Source organism: Chenopodium album, chromosome 25 (assembly GCF_948465745.1).
Source record: "Chenopodium album chromosome 25, dcCheAlbu1.1, whole genome shotgun sequence".
Taxonomy (NCBI): Eukaryota; Viridiplantae; Streptophyta; class Magnoliopsida; order Caryophyllales; family Amaranthaceae; genus Chenopodium; species Chenopodium album.
Window position 1 is genome coordinate 35336144 of NC_137858.1, and position 17633 is coordinate 35353776.

At 32.0% G+C, this 17633-nt stretch overlaps 2 protein-coding genes across 2 annotated transcripts; both read right to left on the reverse strand.

The window, feature by feature from the left end:
• Nucleotides 1-1184: 1184 nt before the first annotated feature.
• Nucleotides 1185-2998, reverse strand: LOC145615632 (senescence-specific cysteine protease SAG39-like). The gene is made up of 2 exons (XM_081670701.1): nt 2499-2998; nt 1185-1880 (listed from the first exon to the last, which is right to left on the reverse strand). The coding sequence occupies exons 1-2, from the start codon at nt 2956-2958 to the stop codon at nt 1321-1323; spliced, it is 1020 nt and encodes a 339-aa protein (XP_081526827.1). The 5' UTR covers nt 2959-2998; the 3' UTR covers nt 1185-1320.
• Nucleotides 2999-11186: 8188 nt separating this feature from the next.
• Nucleotides 11187-13051, reverse strand: LOC145614894 (senescence-specific cysteine protease SAG39-like). The gene is made up of 2 exons (XM_081669965.1): nt 12522-13051; nt 11187-11896 (listed from the first exon to the last, which is right to left on the reverse strand). Exons 1-2 carry the CDS (start codon nt 12994-12996, stop codon nt 11337-11339), a joined length of 1035 nt encoding a protein of 344 aa, XP_081526091.1. The 5' UTR covers nt 12997-13051; the 3' UTR covers nt 11187-11336.
• Between the last annotated feature and the right edge of the window lie 4582 nt (nt 13052-17633).

Below are 17633 nucleotides of genomic sequence, written 5' to 3' on the forward strand. Positions count from 1 at the left end.
GTTGACATTTGTCCCTATTAAGAATTGCTTGTATATATGAGCTTTTGTTGTTTTTTAAAGTCCTTAATTAATAGATATAGTATTACAAGGATATGTATGCTTACATTTAGGAGTTGAGTTAAACTTCCTTAGCCAAGGTCAACTCTGTCAATATCTTTGTAGAAGAAAGGAGAAGTAATTTAGTATTGAGTATAACTCAGATGTGTTATAGAGTAATTCTTTGACAATTGGATGTTATAATCCATTTGCCTTACAGAAGTAGTAAAATTAATTTATGAAAAAGTTGTTCCGCTAACCTGCTTGTAGTTAAGAGGTAGTATAAAATGAGGTTGAATTAAACGTAATTGGATACAAGAGGAAAGAATAGAGATAAGGACTGTAATATAAATCATGTACTAGTATAATCTAATCAATTTTATTTGCTATTAAAAAATTAAATAAAGAATATTGATATTTAAAGTGATGTGAACCAATTAAATTGAATGATATTGTATATGGAATGAGACAATAATGAGATAGAGGATTCGGTCCCATAAAATATAAGGTTCTAATTAGGGTAAAGTAGTTACTTGTGATGGGTTGCTAAGCATAGCCAGATATGCATAACTATTAGTGTTCCTATTTGAGCTGCAGCCTCATACAGTCGCTTGTTTTTGGGCCTCTTTAATCAACAAAGCTTACCTTAACCCAAACAAAAAATTAAAAATTAAAAAAGTTCAATCAATAATATAAAGCAAAAAAGAACCTTTTTTTTTTTTTTTTTTTTTTTTTATTGACTATGGCATAGCACATGAGGAGGAAGCATTGTTTTATGACATTACAAATTTACAATACCATATTACATACGAATAGGAAACTTATATCATGTACAAATTCTACAAATATCATTTGTAAGATTTGCTAAGGCAAATGAGATACAACGAAAAAAAAAGGGAATAGAAAGCATATGAAATCAATATTTATGTAATTATGCACAACATCATTAATTTTAAACCTTTATATTACACTGGTCATATTTTAAAAAACAGAGTACATTATATTGTTATCATTTAGAGATGAAGATGTTTCATTCAATTATATATACATACATACATAAGTGAGTGAGAGATAGCTCAAGTGGTTAGACCATCCATCCCAATCACAAGGGATCTTAGGATCGATTCTCACCCCTACCCTCGTGGCTCTCTAAACACCCCAAAAAAAAAAAAAATTCCACACATAAAACTTAGGGTTTAGCCCCTATAACATAAAACGAGTTGCATTTTCTCTCATGCACAAACCCACTGTCTTAAATTATACTAGTAGAAGATACTATGTGTTTTATATGGGATAAGAAGGTTCAATAGCAAGACCACACATATTGACATCCCTCATTATCCTCATAAATCCTTGTTCACCCCAACTTGTTCCCCACGAATTCTTCACCAACCAATAATTGTAACCATTTTCAGTTCCATATCCAATCAGAGTAACTTCATGATCCAATTCCGTGCCACACTCTCCATTATAGATCCCTCCTTTGTAGTGTTCAAATCCGCTACTATCGACTCGTACGACCACGGGTTGTTTTGTAACGGCTTTCAACAAAGCGTCTTCATTGTTCGAAGGCACGTACTCGAATCCCTTGATTGTTACTCTTTCGCCTTCTAGTGTCCTCGCCTTGCAGTGGCCGGTAGTTGCATTGTACGGGTACTCCTTTTCTGTTAGTATGCCGTGGTTTTTGTGTATGAAATCGTAGGCATCTGTCATAATGCCACCGTCACAATGGTCGTTTTCGACGCAATCGAGAAGCTCCTGCTCGGACAGTGAGATCAGCTTTCCGGTTTTAATTTGGTGTAGTCCCTCTACTGCTGCTACTGGTGCAAATGCCCAACAACTTCCTATATATATTGAGCAAATAAATTAACTTCTTGATATCATTCATCAAAGGTCACAAATAACCTTTGATGTGTACCGTTCATTTAACGAACTAACGGCTTGTTTGGTTGATGATTATAAATTAGTATGCAATTTAACTATATTTACATGTTTAGACTATTAAACTTCAAGACCTTTCTAACGATATATTATATACCTAATTTTAAGGTATGAATCAAAAGTTTTAAAATCGCGCAATATTTGCCAAAAGTGTCATGCCATGGTGCCATGCCACGGCGCACAATTAACATGAACTTAGATAATCTTAAACGCGCTAATATAATCTATAATCTGGTTAGTAACAAACAATGCAAGTTGTGTATACAAGTATACTCTTAAGAAGGATTGTATGGGCAAAATGAGACAACTTTTATGACATACTAATGGGTATACAAATACTTGTAATATTTATTGGTTAGAAAAGTAAACATGTGGAAAGCATAATAATTACAACAAAAGACATTGTTAAACATAATTAGATTAAAACTAAGTTAGAGATAGAGTGAAAATGAAAGTAGAACAAAAAATATGACTAATAAAAGTAAAAATTAATTAATAAGTGAAAGTTCTATACTCCTTACCACAATCCCCTTGGTCTTTTATGGGAGTGACGGCTCCATAGTCCCTCCAATCCTTGTACAAAGGCATATCAGTGAGGTTTTCGAATCGGAAGAAACCACCAGACTTGATTCGTGAAGGCGAATGAGGTTTTGAACCAGTATGAGTAGCTACAAACTCCTCAGTCGTTAAATCAGCAAAGGCATTTATGCCTAATGTGTACAACTTTTGGTTTATTGTTGTAGCACTATTAAAATTCTCTATATATTTAACATTCTCTTTAAATATATTAAAACGCTTCTCCTTCTCAGCTAGATTTTTGTATGTGCGTCCATACCTAGCCATCCATCGTTCGTGCCTTTCTCTCAATGATAAAGTTGTGTCATCGTCTAGAGGACGAGACAAAGCTTGGGAGGTACAATATCCCAAGACAAGGACTAAGGCAAAGAAGAAGAGGTGCAAGAATTGGTTTTTTAGACCCATGAATGAAAATTTAGTTAAGAGAAAGAGTGTAGGGTTCAAAGCTAAGGTGGTTAGCTTAAACTAAAAACTCAATGCATTAATTTGCATCAAGTGTTTGAGCTTTTATAAGCAAATGATTAAATTAAACTTAATACAAAGTGTAATTTAATTTGTAATGCAGAAAAGTAAAGTCATTAAAGCATGCATGAATACGTACAGTAGTATATCATTAATCTTCCTCCCAAGTTTCCTATTAACTTCTAACTTTGTTGATTAGTGGAATACTTTGAAGCCGTTAAAATCAATATAATTTTTATTGACCTGTGCGACCTCTTTAGTGTCTATTTAAAGATTGCTATAATTTAATTGTTTTTTTTTTTTTTTTTTTTTTTTGAGGGAATAGAATATTTCTCCTTAAAATGATTTTTTAGTTTTCTAGATGCTCCCCAAAAGCATGATTTCTATTATTCCAGATGCTCCACAAAAGACATTATTTTTGGCACGGGTTTATAACATGTCGATTTCAACGATCGTAATTTTATGTGGTGTGATTATTGTATACTTCCTCCGTTTTTTTTAGTTGATATCATTTGACTTTTACACTATCCACACAACATGGTTTGACTCGCTTTTGTAGTTTATAGATACGATTAAGCATATTCATGTGGGATCTTATTTGAATCGTCTATATGTATATTTTATTAATCCACTTTTCATAATTTTATAATGTTGATAATTGAAGTTATTAAGTGTTAAAAAACATGCGTTAGCAAGCGTGATAATAGAAAGATGTCAATTAAAAAAAAAATAAACAGAAGAAGTAGTATATATATTGTGTACAGAATCTTTTACAAGAAAATAAAAGCTAAAGTTACCTAATAGAGTCATTCGCACTATAAAAATCTATTAATTTTTAATGATAGATCATTAATATTATGCTCAAAATGATGTCTATTGTAACATTTTTAATGATTATTTAGTTTTTTAGCCAGTTATAAAACATATCCAACTTAAAATGTCAAATAAACATTCTACCTGTAATTGGCTTATGCGACGGATTTTTTTTAATCTATTGTAATTAGTTTTTGCGATGGGAACACAACGTGAAAGTATGTTACGATAAGCCCTTCTAGAACAGACTCGTGATGGAAAATCCTGTCATAAATAGTCTAATACTCCGTGAGAATTTTACGATGGAATTTCCTGTCATTAATTTTGTTATAAATAGTCTAATACTCCGTGAGAATTTTACGATGGAACTTCCTGTCATTAATTTTGTTATAAATGACCTTTCTTGTATTGTCGATATTTTTATCTTGTAAAATAAATTGTTTTGATTTTTAAAGTAATTTAAAGTAAATAAAAGAAAAATTAATTCCATCCATTGTATAATTGATTTCAAATATATATGTTACAAAGCAATTAAATTGGCATTCCACGAAAAGTCGTGTATTTTTGCAATAATAATAGAATCGATCACTACATGGTCTACATCACTTGACTAAGCTAGTTGGGGCCGGGTAAAGAGAAATATGGAAGTAAACCGTGTCTTAGGCACTAAAACAAAAGCAGTACGCAAGTAATATGATTGATGGTATATTTCATATCAATCATAAATAAATTCATAAAAGAGCACATCATCTCAAAGAATCGTGGAATCCATTTTCACACACAGTACAGTACAAGTGTACAACTGCTCAACTCAATGCTTATTCCCCATTTTACGTGCATAAAATCCTCAAAACCCTTGGCTCATAAGTCGTAATAATCGATACAGCTAAGATACCCCTAAACTCTGAGAGTGGACTCTTTAACCCACATCATACGATGCTTTGATCAACCTTTGCTCGTTAAGCATAATTATGAAAAAAATAAGCAATACTAAATTATTCTCGTTGACTGAATTTCCCCCCAATTTTTACATCGGGAAAGTAGTTTACTACTCTGTTTTCCTCTATTATGTGAGGAATAAATGCTAGAATTAAGAATGTAATTTAGGGACGGAGGAGTACTATTACTAAGGTCATGTTCTGTTCACATTAAACAAAAAATTTAGTACTTTGTAATATCGTAAAAATAAGTTAAAATTAGAAAATACTTCTGTAAGTTAATTTTGATATATACAATTATCCATAAACTTTACTTGGGTAAAAATTAAATAGTAGAATTAAAGATCGAATTCTAGTACGGGTTATAATTTAAGTTCCAACTTGTATTTAGTTCTGTGTCATACGAGAGGAATAAGGCCTAAGTAGGCTTAAGGGCCTGTTCACTTCAGCTTAATTTCAATTCAGTTTAGTTCACTTCACTTCAGCTCTAATCAGTTCAGTTCAATTCAGCTCCTAATTTCCTTCTCTCATAAAATATTCACTTCAGCTCAATTCAGTTCAGTTCAATAAATTTAGCTCCAATCAATTTTGTTCAGCTCCAACCAGTTCAATTCAGTTCAGCTCAGTTCAGTAAATGTAAACAAACCCTAAATACAGATAAATCAACCATAGACAAGAAACAAACCTAAACAAAGATCAAATCAGATTTCAACTAGTTTTGAAACAAAAATTTAACATGACTTATATTAAAATAGATTAGAACCTGCTTCACTAGTCTGAACCTGATCTATACATCTGAATTGACACGTCAAATGCATATATATCAAGAACGGTAGAAGGGTTTAGGATCAACTAAGAACTAATTTCACATTTTCGTAGACTTTCTAGAACGTTGATTGACCCATATATAATATAGTTTTACGACTTTAAGTTACACAAATTGACGGACCACAATAATATTCCAAGGTGTACAAGTATATGTTAGTAGGATATTAATGAGAAAGTGGAAAATAATTACTAGTTGACTTGAGTTTCTGGAATGATTGAATGAATATTATAGCAATTCGGTTTATGTTCATGAACATTAATTAAAAAAAACAATTTTTTCGACTTCGGAAAAACTCAATTGTTTATGAACTCGCTTTATTTATTTATTTATTTATTTATTTATTTTTGACTTAAGTGCAACATTAATTTCTGTTATTTAACTAGTTTAGATTCCATGCAACGCACATACGAAGTATATGTTTATATATACAATAATTTATACGAAGTATATAAAAAGAAAAGTATTTTTATAGATTATGACTACGAAAATATATTATAAAAATCTTAATTATTAAATATATACATTTTTTTTGACAAAGAAAAAATCCATTAATAAGAAAGCCGTACGGCATCTACAAAGACATTCAACCCCAGCAAGAACATTACAAAATAAATCAAAAGGCTACTTGCTTCATCAACACTACAAACACCGCATAGAATTTCCGCGGGAGCGTTCCCCGCTAATATCGCCACAGGCTTTCATATCACACGAGAGACTATCTATGGAACAGCTTTCGCCTTTGCGTATGTAGTCATGGAGAAACCTACCCTCTTATCAATCTTCATGTGCCCGCCGAATTGACACGCCTTGTAAACCCGCATCAGTCCTTGTTAATGAACAAACCCTAAATTCCATAGATCAAAATCTAGGAAATAAACACACACAAAAATAAAACAAACCAAAAATCCCACAAATGGGGAATTATTGAAACCTTAAAAGCAAAATCAAAGAAAAACAAGAAAAAAGGGTCAGAAGTAGTCTAATTTTCGAATAAATTAGACTTTTTCCGGCCTAAACGACCAAACTTTTAGAAAACCCTAGCAGAGAGCCAGAGAGGGAGAGAGGGGGGAGGAGAGGAGAGGAAATTATTTATTTAATATATATTACCTTATATAAGTTTTTTTTTTTTTTTTTTTTTTTTTTTTTTTTTTTTTTCTTGAAAGATATTACCTTATACAATGTATAAGTTTATCATGATTTATAAATCCCTATAATAAAGGTATAGAATTATTTTTTTTATTAAAAAAAAAGGATAGAATTATCTATATGAAATAAATACGTTACTTAAAAATAGGAAAGATATTTTATACAGTAATATACATATACCATAGCTTTAAAGTAGCAATAGGTTTAACAAAACAAAAAATAAAAAAAAATGAAAAAAATAAAAAGGCGTTTTGGAGGGAAAAATTTTAAGTATTTAACCAGGTGATGACATGTGTCACTCCCGTTCTCTCTTTTAGTATATAGTATATACTGATTATTACTCCGTATTATTTTTATTTACTTCTAATTGAGTTTGTCGTTAATAAGAAAAATTGGCTTGTCATCTCCTAATAATTCCTATGTGCTGGGAACATCATAAAATAAACACAAACTTTTAAATAAAACGGATGTTCAGTAAATTACTGAACATCCGCTATAAAGTGACAATAAAATGTGCAAAAGTTACACTAAAACGCACAAAAGTTACCCTGACATATATAAGAGTTATTTATGCTTTATTGATAAATTTGACAAAAGTGACACTAAATCTGACAAAAGTGTACCCGATTTACAGTAAATTACTGAAAACCGGATGTATACAAAAGTTTTCCTAAAATAAAAAGGGATTACTAATAAAAAGAAGAAATAGAGGTAATATAAGTTTTTCTTTTTGGGTAGGCAATAATCACATTAAGGATTCCCAATGTGTGACATACACATTTATTTATAGTGAGTTAGTGGCACTTACACTTCATAGAGATTCTTTTTTCCATGATTGCAACATTTTTGGACAGAAAAGAATAGTAAAAATGTGTGCATAATTTGGTGTGGACTTGAAGTAATATAATGGAATAATGTTTATTGGTTGATTATAACTCTACCGCATTAAAAAGAATACATAATCAATGGAATTATATTACGGTACCAACAAAAATTATGCCAACGGATGGCATCAGGTAGGCAAGACAGGAGCATTAGGCCTCTGAAGCTTGCGCTTTGAAATTCTAGTACAGAACATGAACATCAAAATAATGCAAGATAGCATGAAAAATCTAAAATAAGATCGTATCTCCTGCAATCCGAGCTCAAACACCTCCATTTTCTTTCCATATCGATTGCGTCTACTCATCAAGTATCCATCTAAATAATCATCAATTGATACCCATTTATTTAGCTGATTCCTCCGAGTTTAAACCTAGCAACTGTGGCCCAAACTTGAACAAAATAAGGTGAAATAAACAGGGCAGTTCCCTTGTTTTGCTTATTTATTGATTTTTTTTTTTTGTTTTATTCTTCCGTGTCAATACACAAATTTGACTCTTCATATCATAAAGTCAATTAAAAAAATTGTTAAATAGTTATTAATATCTCAAAACTATATATTAAGACAAATCTAACAATATTTTATGCGATTATATCTTTACTAGATGAAGCCCGTGCGATGCACCGTTGATCTATTTTTTTTTTTTTAAAAAATATTTTTCATATTTATGTGATTACATTTGTTATTTTATTAGTTTTACCTAATATATCATTTTCTCCGTATTTGTTTTAGGAAAAATACACTTTAATAATCCCAACTATGGGCGATTTACCTACAATAATCCCAACTATCGTTTATTCTACAATAATCCCAACTATTAGGTGAGTTTTCCTCCAGCAGTCCCAAAAACCGGTTACCTGCTGAAACGGTAAGCCTTTTTTTTTGTTTCTTAATTGACACATGTCAGTACATGAGTGGCCTAATATTACAATAAAAAAAGGAAAAAAAAAAACAAAACCCATCCCAGCCACCCCTAGTCCACCGGAAACCGCCACCAACCCTTAGCCAAACCTCCATACCACCGGAAAACAGCCGGCGGGCCCTCCCAATCCCCAACAGCACCAACCACGATCCACCCCTACCCTAATTGCTCCTCCCGCACGGCCAGCGATGCTCCAATTACTCCGATCCTCTCGCATGGCCAGCAACGCCTACGCAACCACGACCCCTCCTCTCTCCTTCTCGTGCCTCTTTAACTCTCCTCCGCTGACGAACACCCACGCCGACGAACACCCACGAACACCGACGAACAACCATCGAATTCTCACGAACACCCACGAATACCCACCGGATTCTCACGAACACCCACGCTGACGATTTGGCTGCGATTTTGGTGCGATTTGGGGCTGCGATTTTGGTGCCTTTTGGTGCGATTTGGGGTTGTTGGTGGTTTATCGGGCAAGGGTTAGGTGTTTTGGCCGGTTTCGGGGGTGCGGCTGGTCGTGGGAGTCGTTTCCGACTTGGGTGGCTGGTGAAGGTGGTGTTTTAGGGTTGTGGCAGGTGGTGGAGGTGGTGGTTATGGCTGGCATGGTGGCTGCCAGAATTTCTTTTTTGGTTTTTTTTTTTGTTTTTTTTTTCAATTTTTATTTTGGAACCACTCACACGCTGACACGTGTCAAACAACCTATAATAACAGGTTAATGACTTTTGTTGATCGGTTTGGGACTGCTGGAGGAAAACTCACTTAATAGTTGGGATTATTGTAGAATAAACGATAGTTGGGATTATTGTAGGTAAATCGCTCATAGTTGGGATTATTAAAGTTTATTTTTCCTTTGTTTTAATATATTAGATAAAATTCCTAATCTTAAAAGATAATATTTCGTATTTAATTAATGTAACTATTAAAATCTCATTAGTCAATTATGCTTATGTGGCACTTGAATTATTTATTGGATATAACTATAATTTATAACTAGATTAGTCTCGTGCGATGCACGGAAATATAGAGTATATATATTTTATGTATTATTACGTATCAGAAAAATTATTGAGATATAACCATTAGTTGTAAATGCTAATTTTATAAAATTAATTTTGAAGAAGAACAAATCGAATATGAAAATTAAGCACATACATAAAAGTTAGATATTTAATATACGAATTTAATTAAACAAATAAATAATGATTTTAAACTTGTAATATATACAGGAAAATAGAAAAAATGTATACATCAAAGAATAAATAAATTAAAGAGTATAGATAATTTGAGAGGAGGAGAAATTAAATTTGAAATTTGAAACCAAAAAAAAATATAATGACGTTAGATTTTTATTTAGGCGGGAAAATTTTTCTTATAAAGCTGCCACGTGGACAATATGATGGCATCGGTTGTTCTTTTAGTTTATTTATAGATCCTACGTGGCACGTTAACTTATCTTAGGTGGCATAATCCTATTGTAGCGTTTTAAAAATATTAATCCTATGTGGCGCTCTAATAATTTTTAAAAAATAAAAATCCTACGTGGCGCTCTAAAATCTCGGGAAAAAACTCCCCTTATATATATTAGATTATAAGTGTACAATAAGATTAATAACCAATGAGGGAATGATGGTCGAAGTTGGTTATAGGTCACTTATGATAGAAACTAATGTGGTTCCAAGGCATCAATATTGTTATTATAATTATTTTTAATTTTATTATTAGGTGACCGAATTTATTAAGATACTTTTGTTAGTTTAATTCGGTTAGTATAAGATAAGCTTAACTTTAAAGATCATATTTGCAAAAAATATTATCTTTACAAGTTAGGATTAGTTTCCTAGTTAGATTAGAATTTTTTTTACACGATTTTTAGGCTAATTATTTAGCTTATAAATACGTGATGGTGTTTAATGAAAAGTATGATTAATTAATTTGAAATTTATAAAGTTTTACGTAAGCTTGTGCTTGTGTATTCTTGGCCTAGTTTAGGTTTAAAGCTCGTGTTGCTTAGCGTTTCTTGACCGAGACTCAAGATTCCAAACCTCTCAACTGCGATTGAAGGTTATATCCATTAAAATCCATATCAGAAACAACTTCTCATCCCTTTGTGCCAGTTAGGCTGAACAAGGAGTGGTTTAAATCTATTGATGCTAACTTAGAATAATTTTGTTTTCAGAGTTATTTGTTATGGGTTGCCAGCGTAGCCAGACATGCATAGCTTATTAGTGTTCCTATTTGGTCTGTGGCCTCATAGAGTCGCTTGTTTTTGGGCCTCTTTATGTCAACAAAACTACCTTAACCCAATGAATAAAAATAAATTAAAAGCTTAATCAATAAAGCAGCAGAAAGGATTTTTTTTTTTTTTTTTTTAAAAAAAAAAAAAATTTGCCTATTACAAACATTTAAAGTTTTTTGCAAATTACAGCTCAAAATTTTTTATAAATTGTAAATTGCAGCCTGTATAAACTTTTTCATCGGTTTACGTGTTAAAAAAAATATTCGGTTAAGATTTTGGGGCCATTTACTTCTTAAGGGACCGAATTGAGCTCGCAAAAAAATGGCCTCGTGTTGTGTAATAAAAATGTATCAATTTGTGGGCAATTAGGACAAAGCATATGAGATTTTAAATCCGCACTATAACATAAAACTAGAACGTTTAATTTGATAATAAGATGGAACATTATGTAAGAAACGAGCTGCATTTTCTCTCATGCACAAACCCACTCTCTTATATGATACTAGCTAGTAGATGATAGTTTTCAGAAAAAAAAATACTAGTAGATGATACTATATGGGATAAGAAGGTTCAATAGCAAGACCACACATATTCATATCTCTCATTATCCTCATAAAACCTTGTTCACCCCAACTTGTACCCCAAGAATTCTTCACCAACCAATAATTGTAACCATTTTCAGTTCCATATCCAATCAGAGTAACTTCATGATCCAATTCCGTGCCACACTCTCCATTGTAGATCCCTCCGTTGTAGTGTTGGAATCCACTACCATCAACTCGCACGACCACGGGTTGTTGCGTAACGGCTTTCAACAAAGCATCCTCATTGTTCGAAGGCACGTACTCGAATCCATCGATTGTTACTCTTTCGCCTTCTAGTGTCCTCGCCTTGCACTGGCCGGCAGCAGCCTCGTACGGGTACTCCTCTTCTGTTAGTATGCCTTGGTTTTCATATATGAAATTGTAGGCATCTTTCATAAGGCCACCATCACAATGGCCGTTTTCGACGCAGTCGAGAAGCTCCTGCTCGGAGAGTGAGATTAGGTTTCCGGTTTTGATTTGGTTTAGTCCCTCTACTGCTGCTACTGATGCAAATGCCCAACAACATCCTATATATTCAACAAAAAATATTAACTTTTTAATATTATATATAAATAAATGCTCACAAATTAAATAACATTTGATGCGTACCGTTCTATGAACAAACTAAGTAACTAACAGCTTGTTTGATTGATGATAATAAATTAGTATACAATATAATAAATTAGTATACAATATAATAAATTAGTATACAATAATACGTATATCATGCTACAAATTGAGTAATAGGTAACATAAAAATAAAACTTAAAATATCTTACATTATCATACACAAATATAAAAAAGTATAATAATCTCTTTTCTTAACTCAATGTAAATAATTATTATATTAGTTCTATCATAACATTTTGAGGGTTGACTTTGTAATTTGTTAAGCACATTGGTTAATTATTTAATTTAAAATCTAGCTAGTAACAAACAAGTTGTGTATACAAGAATATTCTAAGAATGCATGTGAAAAAATTAAGACAACTTTTGTGACATTATTGGTTAGAAAAGTATAGCAAAACTACAAAAGACATCGTTGAAATGGCTAAGCTAGTCAAGACAAGTTAAAGATACAGTGAAAAATTGAACAAAATTAGACTAATTAAAGTAGAAAATTAAGAGTGAAAGTGCTTTAGTACTCCTTACCACATTCCCCTTGGTCTTTAATGGGAGTGACGGCTCCATAATCTCTCCAATCCTTGGAATAGGGCATATCAGTGATGTTTTCGAATCGAAAGCTGGTGGTTGTCAAGTCATCACCGGCCTTGATTCGTGAAGGCGAATGAGGTTTAGAACCAGTATGAGTAGCTACAAATTCTTCAGTCGTTAAATCAGCAAAGGCATTTATGCCTAATGTGTACAACTTTTGATTTGTCGACGTAGCATTATTAAACTTCTCTATACGTTTAACATTCTCTTTAAATATGTTAAAACGCTTCTCCTTCTCGGCTAGATTTTTGTACGTCCGTCCGTACCTAGCCATCCATTGTTCGTGCCTTTCTCTCATTGACAAAGACGTGTCATCGTCTAGAGGACGAGACAAAGCTTGGGAGGTACAATAACCCAAGACAAGGACAATGGCAAAGAAGAAAAGGTGCAAGAATTGGTTTTTCAGAGCCATGAATGAAAATTTAGTTAAGAGCAAGAGTGTAGGGTTTAAAGCTAAGGTGGTTGGCTTAAACTAAAAGCTCAATGCATTAATTTGCATGAAGTGTTTGAGCTTTTATAAGCAAATTAAGTTAAGCTTATATCCAAGTAATTGTAATGCAGAAAAGTAAAAGCATGCATACAGTGGTACTCGGTATATCATTGTCACGGACATTTAAATCTTCCTCCCTAATTTCCTATTAGCTTCTAACTTTATTAATTAGTGGGGTACTTTGAAGTCGTTCAAGTCAATATAATTTGTATTTCGGCCTATTCAATGTGCCTTAAAAATTAATATTCGGGGAAAAAATAATTTCATTTCCGTTAAAATAAGTTCAGTTCATTTCAATAATATTAATTTCAGCTCAGTAAAAAATCAATGACTTTAATAATGTAATATAATAGAGAATTAGTTAAATTAATTTAAGTTAAGTAAAAATAATTTAAGTTTAGCAGAAAATAATTTCAATTTTTTTAACAATAATGTGAAGTGAATAGGACCATAGTAACAATTTTAAGATCAATGCGTACGTAATTTTAGTTAAAGATAAAGAAGGTTTAATTTCTCCTTAAAAAAAAATAGTATTCCTAATATTCCAGATGCTTCACATAAGACATACGAGGGTATAAATAGATTTCAACGACGGTAATTTTACATGGTGTAATTGTTGTATATATATTGTTTATATAATCTTTCAAGGAAAAAACCTAGAGTACCTAGCTAGTAAAGTCATTGGATATTTAATATTTTTTAAAGTAAAGTAAAATTGTCAATTGCAACCATTTAAAGTTTGTATTTTGTAATTACAGGCATTTAAAAAAATTTGTAAATTGCACCTCAAAAATACTAATAACTTAATAATTGCCACCTAAATCAATTTTTTCCTCAATGTGTATACTGAAAAATGTTCCACAAAGGTTTAAGGGGTCATTTCAGTCCTGGCCTTAAGGGTCCGAGTTGATCAGTTGGTAAGTGGGAAAAAAAAGATAAATGTCTTGTGTTGCGTGTCAAAAAAATGTATCAATTAGTGTACAACTATTTTTTTGTTGAGTAAACAAGGCACTTGCGTTATTTTTTTTGCCGATTTCGAGCTCAATTTGGATTTTAAGGATAAGGGCTAAAATGACCCTTAGAACCTTAACTAAACATTTATCACCATGCAAGTTGATGAAAGATTGAATTGGGTGGCAATTTACAATTTATTAATACTTTTGGGTTGCAATTTTCAAATTTTTTTTAAATGGCTTCAATTTGTAAAATACAAACTTTAAATAATTGTAATTGACAATTTTCCTAAAAAATAAAGAGAAATTAAATGATTGGAATTGACAATTTTCCTAAAAAAATTAATTGATTTGTCGCAATTAATCATATATGTTAGGGTTTGTTTGGCATCATTGTGGTTTTCTGATTTTTGGGTTTTTGTTTTTTTAGATCATATGATATATGTCATATAATGAATCAAAAATTAGTCAAACGTATTAATATCATAATAATTTTGAAAACTGACAACAGAAAAGTGAAAACACTTACTTTTTCTTATTTCCTGTTTTTGGTTTTTTGTTTTCAAAAAAACTACAAAACTGAAAACAAAAAAACGATGTCAAACAAGCCCTTGGTATGTTATTCCGTACAAAGCAATTAAATTGGCATTCCACGAAAAGTCGTGTTTTTGCAATGATAATAGAATGATAGAATCGACCACTTGACATAAGGGGCCTGGTTAAGAGAAAATGAACCGTGTTTTAGGCACTAGAACAAAAGCATTACGCAAGACGGAGAATATCACTTGTGATTTTGTGAACATAATTCAAGGCAATTTCATATTTTCATCAATAATCAAGTTTAGGAAGAGCACATCATCCCAAAGAATCGTGGAATCCATTTTCACACAATAGAACTAATTAGATTACTATTATTAAGGCAATGTTTGGTTCACATCTTTTATAAGTAGTTTAATTTAAGAGTTGTTTTTACAACTTTTAATGACAAGCCTGCAAACTCTTAATCCTTAAATCTTATAGCAACTTTTTGGTGCAGCAGGCCACACCATGCAGTAGGAGTTACCCGAATTTTTTTTGTTAGGGGTTATCTGAGTTTTTAGTCAGGGGTTACTTGAGTTACTCGGTCAGGGGTTAGATGGAGTTACGCGGTCAGGGGTTACATGGGTTACTCGGTCAGGGGTTACTTGAGTGATTCAGACAAGGGTTACTCGAGAGGTTCACTCGATTAATGGTTACTCAGTCAGGGGGTTACTCGAGTAACTCAGTCAGGGGTTACTCGAGTTTCTCGGTCAAGCCGCATACAAAAAATTGTGACTCGAGCAACCCCTGACCGAGAAATTCAAGTAACCCTGGCAACTCGAGTAATCCCTAACCGAAAAAATCGAGTGACCATGACCGAAAAATCCTGACCGAGAAACTCAAGTAACCTCGGAAACTCGAGTAACCTCTTATTGACAAACTCAAGTGATTCCGGAATACTCAAGTAACCCCTGACTGAGAAACTCAAGTAACCCCTATCCGAAAAACTCAAGTAACCCGTGCCGCACGGTACAACAAGCTGTATATAAAAATTTGTGTAAATCTTATAAACTTCACTTACACTATTTTTTTCCCCCCTAAATATACATATATCATATTCTGTACAAATAAGTTAAATTTGGAAAATATAAATTGATTTGATGAATTTTCAATTAACTCCCTAAAATACAAATAACGTCATATTTCAAGTGGCTAATGTAAAATTTTAAGTACTTCCTCCATTTTGCATTAGTTGCAATACTTTTCATTTTCGGCCGTTTCATATAAATTGCAACATTATTATATTTGAAAAGGGCCGACTATTATTTTATAATGTCTCTCTCCCACTAACCCCACTTTCACAAATATTTTATTATTTCTCTTTCCTACTAACCCTTCCCACACTAATTTTTTTTATTATTTATTTATTTATTATTATTATTTCTATCTCTTACTAACAATACTTTATATTATAGGCTTATAAGCTTAGTCTATAATTTTCTTAAACTATGAACCAAGCCTACTGTTGCAACTAATGCGAAACGGAGGGAATATAAATTTGCTTCTTTTACTTGAACTCATCCTAGTGATACTCTCAGTCATTGTGGCTCATGCATGTCAAGCAATGAGACAAAGTTGTACATTGATTGTTATTGTCCTATCGATCTACTGTCACCCTCCTCATTTATCCAGGTTTGGGACAGATAGGGAGAAACCCACTGGCGGAGTGATAAAGATAAATTTTAATTAGACAAATTTAAATAGTAAATTTAAAAAACTAATACAATTTAAGATCCAAAATAATACTTATGCTTCATATTTTCTACAACTTTGAGGTATATATAATGTTTCAAAGTCGCAAATAATATGAAACGGGAGTAGTACCTAAGAGCATCTCCAATGGTACGGTTTAATTGTAAGGACTTGTTTGCAATATAAATAAAGTTCTTAGCTACATGCTTACCATTGGAGAATAAAATATTGAGCAACATGCAAACTACTATAGACCAAACAAGCTCCATGCTTAATTGAAAAAGAGACAAATAAAATCCACTCATATTGTAACATGTGTACAATTATTTATTTATTTATTTGAATTTTATTTTTTGCAAACTAAAATATATTATAGCTTATCATTGAAACACTTTATTGGAAAAACGTGTTGTATCTTAAAAATTAATTTGGAAAAGCAAGTTACAAAGCATTGTAGATTGCCATTGAAGATGCTCTAAGTTCTGAATCATGACTTCATGATAGAAGAATAAAGCCTAAGTCAGCTTATACTTACAATTTTACAAAGAATTCAACGAAACACAAAGATGGTGAAAAGTTAATAGAAAGGAGATCATTATTGTAATGCAAAAAGGACTCGATGTTGCGTGCTTAGTCGTTAAGATTAGATGTGATCGAGACTTGATTCATAACCAACCCAAATAAAAATCAATACAAATTTCAAATAATTTGGACACAATAATTTAGCATGATTTAAGTTTGAGGTCGACTGGATTCAATCCTACCCCTATAATTAGATGTATCAAGAAGACAAGAACGTTAAAAAGGGGTTAGGATCAACTTTAGTGTCAAAAAGAATATAGGAATATATTCACATTTTAGTATTTTACGTAGAATTTCTAGAATGTTGACTGATCCATAATTGACGGACCATAATCATATTCCAAGTTGTATATTTTTTTTTTTTTTTTTTTGAAAGAAACTAGGCTAGTATTAATTAATCAAATTAAAATCCGTGAGTACATATGGGGAGATCTCATTAGGACAATGATATTCCAAGTTGTATATTCCAAGTTGTATATGTTTGGAAGTTTGTTGGACATTAAGGAGAAAGTGGAAAAGACTTTAAGTTGACTTGAGCTTCTGGAATGAATATTAATTTGCTTTTTGTTCATGATTATCCTTTTTAATTCTTCGTCACTCATATAATGTTGATAAACTACTAATTTGCATTGAGTTAATATATATAGGGGGAGGTTCTTGTGAAAATTTTTCTTATGTGAGAACACTTTTAATGTTCTAAATTTTTACTCATATGTTCTAAATTTTAATATGATTTTCAAAACTTTTCCTTAG